We start from the raw sequence: 7,077 nt of genomic DNA, 5'->3' as shown, positions 1-7,077 counted from the left end.
TAGCACTCCATATATTAATACTTTAAGCCCCAGGATTTGCTTGCCATCTAGTTAATGTAATTAGGAAAAGTTGAAAGGAGTCTATTCAATTCAAGTCTTAGTTCAAGAGGTTCTGAGGAGTATTCTTAAAAGAAGTGCCCAGCTAAAGAATTAATGTCAATAATGCAAAAAAATATATCAAACATTTTTAGTATGCTAAGATTTTTTTTTTGTTATTTTCGTTTGTAAACTGGTAAATTGGTAACCGCCTTAAAATTGGCTTATCATACCATCGTCATCACGGCCCATTGCCATAGGAGCAAGAAATATTGATCATTCCTCGTATCACCAATGCACCACCAATCTTGGACACTAAGATGTTATATCCCATGTGTCTGCCGTTACTTTGGTACACTCACTCATCAAATGGAACACAATACTAAGTTTGGCTTGCACAAAGCCCTACGACCAACATCGAATATATGAGATCTTTTTTTTATGTTATAGGGGGCAAACGAAGGGGGTTGCAGGTGCGTTGCCGGCCTGAGATCGATTTTTTTTTCCCTTTTTAAATACCTTTATGAAAATTTTGTATCTTTGGACAATAATCTATAAACTGAATTCGATCGCTAATTTAGCAAAAGATGATTATTCTAAGATTTAAGGAAATTAAGACAATATTAAACGCCGACGCGTCACGATAACATATGCAAGCCATCCTGTGATGTCCCCGACGAAACGGAGCGGGTACTACTGGTTTTTTAATGGGTATCTATATATAGGTATATTTTTATCTATGCTAACGGAAGAAAACATTACTATAAAACAAACTTTACTATAAAATTGTTGGTGGTAGGGCTTTGTGCAAGCCTATCTGGATAGGTACCACCCACTCATCAGATATTCTCCCGCCAACCAGCAATACTTGGTACTGTCGTATTCCAGTTTTTCATTTTTCATGTAATAACATGAAAAAAAAATTAAATACAAAAATAATATTTACTTAAAACGATATTCAATTAATAAAATATATTATTATGTTTATTAATTTCATGTATTTATGTATAGGTATATATATACATACAATTGAACATTATACAAGTATCATAAGTAATTTTAAAATTGTCGTGAGTATGACGTCAAAGCAGTTATCACACAGAAACCAGACCGTCACACAAGGGATTTAACCGTTTCCTAAATAATCAGAACTTTCAGTGTTATCAGCGTGTTGACGTTAAAAGCATACTTATGTATAATTTAATGACATTCAAATATTATTAATCTATATTCAATTGTTTCTAGTATAATGTAATGATTTGTGGACATTTCTGGAAGAAAAAAGTTAGTAAATTATATTTGTAGGATGAAATTCAGCTATTCATACATCCAATCCGAATAAGTTCCAAAAACTATTCCGACGAGTGAAAGTGGTATCAATTGATAGTTGCATGTTCGATAACTTTAATAAATGGTTCAAAAATGTGATCAATATTATAATAAAGTAAATTATGATTGTTTTATTCATTCGCAATATTCTCGAATTTCTTTTCTCTAAAATATTATTCCTCTCTATTTAAATTGAACGCGTCATATTTAGAAATATTCTTGTACTCCTTTAAAAATTTTTGGACCTATAAAGCGGTACTGAAAGACAATTTCCCTGTGGAACTGAAAAGTAAAAATAATGTTTTCATACCTGCTACCCTCCTTGACGTATGCTTGTCAAACCTGGAAATTAACCCATAAGATTAAAAACAAGGTAAGGACAACTCAAAGAAATATGGAAAGGAGTATGATGAAAATAAAAAACTATAAAATAATCCACAAGAACACAAATGTTATAGATGCCTTAAGCTACGCATAGAAATTAAAATGGAGATGAGCAGGCCATAGAGCGAGTATGACCGATGACAGATGGACCAGACCACGATGTGGACGGGGCCAGCCGGCTACAGAAATAGAGGTAGGCCGCAATCACGATGGGCAGACATCACACAAATAGGTCGTCGACACTGGGTAACAGAAGCAAGGGACAGAAATGTATGGCAATCTCTGGAGGCCTTCACCTGAGATATTACGAGCATCATAATATGATAAAGTTGATGTAACCACCGTCAATGATGAATGCGAACTGTTATTTTTTAAACACGCTTGTTTTAGCTTCGTCTGTATGTGTGTAATGAAACTCTTTGAACGTGATTTCCACCCGCTTCTAAATAACGGATTAAATAGTATTTAGTGAATATTGCTGTTTGACCGTAGAATGTGTGGTAGGTGGTACGTACTTACCACGTTAACTAGTAACGTTAACAAAATTTAACTAAAATTTTAACATTTACAGGATACACGGATCTAAATAGCATGTCACCATAATTAATTTTCAATATTAATATCCGCGTTGTAATCAAAATTTACGATCCATTTGGAATCAAAGTACTCACTGCTGTTATTCGTACGTACTGATTGGTTGGTGGTACCTATTATGTGCTATGTAGACATTCTTCCCAAATTAACATGCTCAACTCCTATAATCATGTTTAGTTTTATTTTTATTTTTTTTTCGTTTTAATAAAAAGTAATCGCTTGTAATTGTTAAAATGTTGAGCTAAGGCATCCTCTCCCTCTGAGGAGTGTTTTGTAGCTAATTCCTCTACGCTGCTCCAATGCGAGCTGGCGGAAACAAAGGTTGTCTAATTTCATTGAAATTAGAAACATGCAAATTTCCTCAGAATGTTTTCCTGCATCGCTGAGCACGAGATTGATTTCGTTTCATTTATTATAAATACAAATTAGCACATGAAAATTCAGTGGTGTTCGCCTAGGTTGGAACCGCAATCATGGTTAAGGTGCACGCGTTCTAGCTTCGAACCACTGAGTCTATACTTTTATGTTAACATAGTGTTGGAAAATAGATATGGACTCGAACACTAGTTTTAGTTTTCTAGTTTATAATATTTGCAAAATATATATTGTAATAGTTTATATGTCAATCCACGCCTATGTCGATATAATTTTATATGATTTCATTTAGTTTTTATTTGTTGGATGAAAAGCTATTCACAAATCCATACGGGATAAGTTCCAAAAACTATTCCGACGATGGTTGTGGTATCAACCGATGGTTGCATGTTCGATAACTCCAATAAATGGTTCAAAATTGTGATTAAAATTATAATACAGTAAATCATGATTAATTTATTCATTCGCAAAAAGCTCAAAAAAAAATCCTATAAAAAAATAGTCTAGAAGTTTAACTTGCATTTCATCACATAGGTAAACCATATGGTCAATTTAACCATCGTAGATCAATATATAGTACATAGTATTTTGTATCGTACGTTTAGTAACATGACCTCATTAAATTAACCTTTGGATTGTAAAATGAGAGTTATCTTAACATCGTGTCGACGTACTGTGTACGCGAACAAAATACTCATTATGACTCAAGTATATATCTCTAAACTATATTATATAGTTTAACATATCATTTTTTAACTTACACATATGATATACGAAATTATTAGCAATGCGATTCTGTGAGATATCACTTCGTACCTCACTCGTGTATTGTTGACAACCGACTTACGGTGACACGCGATTTTGATACGTATATCCTAAAATCATTATAAATATTACAGTTAATATCGCATATCACATTATGACATATCAAGCTCGTTTTCTGCGGTGAGATTAGTATTTTTCTTACAGAATACTATCTGCTAATTTATTTAGTTATCACAGAATGTATTTTTAAGCACTAATGACCTTTTTAAATTGAGGAAGGCAGATCAACGCCATTCTGTACCGTAACCCATTGACACGGACACTATAAAGTACTAATCATACTAATCTCAATGTACCGCCAAACTATAAGATACACCTTCTAACTACAATGGCAAATCGTCCTTCAAACCAGAACACAACAATGTAAAGTATTTATGTTCAGTGGTGAAATTAATGATATAGGATCTATACCATGACTCCACCTAGGAAACCCTACCATCTGTCAAATATATTAGATTTACAACAAATCAAATTCAATTGTATAGTCAAGAAATATACTTACTCAAACAATTAAAAAAATATACAAAATACTAAAATGGTTTAACAAAGAAGCAAATGAATAATAAAAAGTATATATTAGCATATACATACATTTATTGTGTAATGTAACTATAGTTAATTTATAATTACAATTTTAAATAAGCAAGACTATGTTCACATTTGGTTCAATGAGGTTATACGTTTTTTAAACGATGTTTTTACCTCATATACAATTCAATGTTCTAATAAAGAAACAATCCCTCGTTGTCCGACCTAGTTTTTTCGTCTGAGTTAACTAACGTTTACAATTAATTTCGTAATATTTTTTTTGGTTTGTGCTACTGGAACTAATTAAAAGTTATTTAATTATAATCTTTGTTCACGAAACAATAAGGTATATTGTTGTATAATTATTATTATGGAACAAAATTGTGCAATAATAACGAATATGTACTTTGTACCATTGCGGCGCCTGTCATTCAGCTGACTAACAGAAATTTAATGCTTTTAAAATAACTGATAAAATCTTAAAACTGAGTACATGTGACAATAGTGAGAATATTTCCAGAACCGTCTTTGGTAGATAAACATCTGTGATAAATATTACTATAATTGTATCTAATTAAAATTGATTTTTAATTAAAGTATCAGAAAAAGAGTAAATCAATGTTACTAAAAATACGCTTTACTGTACACAACATTACTAAAATAATATCTAAGTCATAATAATTTATAAGTTTCTTGTGTGAGTTCTTGGTAGAATCTACATTCCGAAACGGTGAAAACTTAAATGTAATCATATTTAACTACTTTTCAAACACTTATAAGAGCCTACTTCAATTAAGTATATTTTGAAACTTAATAAAATACAATAACACAAATTATTTACTATCAATCATTGAGTAAGAATAATATGTTTTCAAGACAAGATTGGAAATGAAACATTCTAGCACATACTATTTCCAACAAAATTATCTTTAATTACACACAAAAAGTCGTATTAAGTATTTAATACAAAATATATTTATAAAATAACCAAATTACTTATAAACTTCACTCAATAACTGTCATTATAAGTAGAATTTAAAGTTTTATATATTAATAAATCATAAAAGTTTTCATAAACTATGTATCTGTATAATAGTATAAACATCACAAGACGAATAACAGCTGTAACGGTGGCACTGTGGTGTAACTGGCTTCTCCTTCGACATAAATCCTGCGTGTGTCGCGATAAGCTTTAAATGTCTGTATTCGTATTATCTTTTGTTCAAGTTACTCTTTCCGTTACTAACTAACTAAAATAATTCTTCTCGAACTATTAATACAGTAACTAATATTACAAAATGTCTTCACTGTCTTTTGTAACAATTGAATTCCTTGTCGAATTTCATGATAATTCACTTACAATGAAACTTAATTATTTTTTCTGTATTTTATCATTTTCCACTCCCTAAAAGCTGGCCCCATAAACTCGTAGACGCTGAATCCGCGGAATAAGCATTATTTAAAGTATTTATAACTTCCTCGTTTACTAATTTAGATACATCGATGGCCCAAAGATAATCTAAATGGTTAAAATCTTGATCTGGAACCTTATAAATTTGCCTCGAGGATGGGGGCAGGTTTTCGAAAAGAAGTTGTACGTCTTTCTCGCTTGAAAGTAAATCGTTTTCTGCCCAGAATAAAGTAATCGGTAATGTTATTTTACTTAGATCGTATTTCGGTGGTTTTTCTGTACCATAAATTTTCAGGTTATCTTTCGAACCGTAATCGAATTGTTGAAAACTGCCATCTGCCATTATCTCCTGGGCAAAATGAACGGCTGTCTTCCAAGATGTCCCCGTTCCCAGATTTGATAAGAACACTGGCAAAAGAGTCTTATTGAACTGTTTCTCATTGTAACCACAAATATAGAAGACAACATTTTTACACACTAATGAATCCATACTATCGGCGTCACAGGACTTTGTCATCCTACCCAACACTGAATCCTTAGGAATGAACTCATGAGAACCGTATAGCATCTCCATATATGCCACATTACTCGCTATCGGCGCCAAGGATTTCAAAGGCGACTTTAAATCAGATAGAAACGCAACAGGAGCCAGGGCAATACCCGCCTTTAATATATCGTTGTATTCTGGTCGTAATGTCAGCATTGCAAACAATATAGTAGTGCCCATTGAGTGGCCGATGTATGTAATGGCGGCGTCTCCTTTAACTTTTAGGATGTGATCGATAACGGCGGGAATGTCGTGCAAGGCGACATCATGCCAAGAAAAATTCCAAAATGACTTTGAATCACTTTTTAACGACACGTGCTCTTTTGAATATTTGTTCCCTCGTATATTACACATCCAAACATCATATCCTGCATCAGCCAAAACATATCCTAGGGCTTTATCGGGTCCATTTAATATCCAATCAGCGGAACTACCGAAGAGACCATGCTGCAACAATACAGTTTTCTTTGAAATTTTTCCACCAGCTTTGGGATGTGGTATTCTATGAACATTAATTAAATAGCCCTGAGAGAGAATAGTATGTGTTTCACACGTGTAACCTTGACGAAGAATTATAGCCGGCACCGACAAAAACATGTCTGGATTCTCCATCACAGCTCCAGGCTCCTCGGTCGGCAGATACGACCAGGAATCCGTCACTTTTCTTCCACTCTCCTTAACACTTTCAACATAATTATTAATATCAGAACTGATCTTCTTTTGTTTGTCATCGACGTAATTCGTCACTGAATTCTTCATTCGGATGGCATCTTCGTAGCTCGAATTGAAGGCCTTTTCCACTTTATTTTTTTGTTCCTCGAAAAACGATTTCATATTCATGGTTTGGTTTTCGAAAAAATCCTGAACATTCACAACTTCGAGTGGCCAAGCTTGCATATGTTGCGCAGAAATAAAAAATACCGCTACAATCACGTATGTGTTCATAGTTTGATGCTAAATTAAACTAACCTCGAGAGATACATTTCGTATTATGTATCTGTGACCCGACAGCCGGCCGCGTCGAGAGCGACGCGTCATACGCGAATGA

The 7,077-nt window shown here is 33.2% G+C and overlaps 1 protein-coding gene across 1 annotated transcript; it reads right to left on the bottom strand.

Annotated features, from left to right (window-relative positions):
- Positions 1-5,191: 5,191 nt before the first annotated feature.
- LOC113402059 (lipase 3-like) lies at positions 5,192-7,077 on the bottom strand. The gene has a single exon (XM_026642181.2). It carries the CDS (start codon positions 6,972-6,974, stop codon positions 5,463-5,465), a length of 1,512 nt encoding a protein of 503 aa, XP_026497966.2. The 5' UTR covers positions 6,975-7,077; the 3' UTR covers positions 5,192-5,462.

The sequence above is a fragment of the Vanessa tameamea genome, chromosome 9 (assembly GCF_037043105.1).
Source record: "Vanessa tameamea isolate UH-Manoa-2023 chromosome 9, ilVanTame1 primary haplotype, whole genome shotgun sequence".
Taxonomy (NCBI): Eukaryota; Metazoa; Arthropoda; class Insecta; order Lepidoptera; family Nymphalidae; genus Vanessa; species Vanessa tameamea.
Note: the sequence above shows the minus strand (reverse complement) of the source record. Positions and strands in the feature narration are given on the sequence as shown.

What these genes read in the sequence shown, in the direction of transcription:
- LOC113402059 (XM_026642181.2), bottom strand. Translation starts at nt 6,974, where the DNA reads ATGAACACATACGTGATTGTAGCGGTATTTTTTATTTCTGCGCAACAT.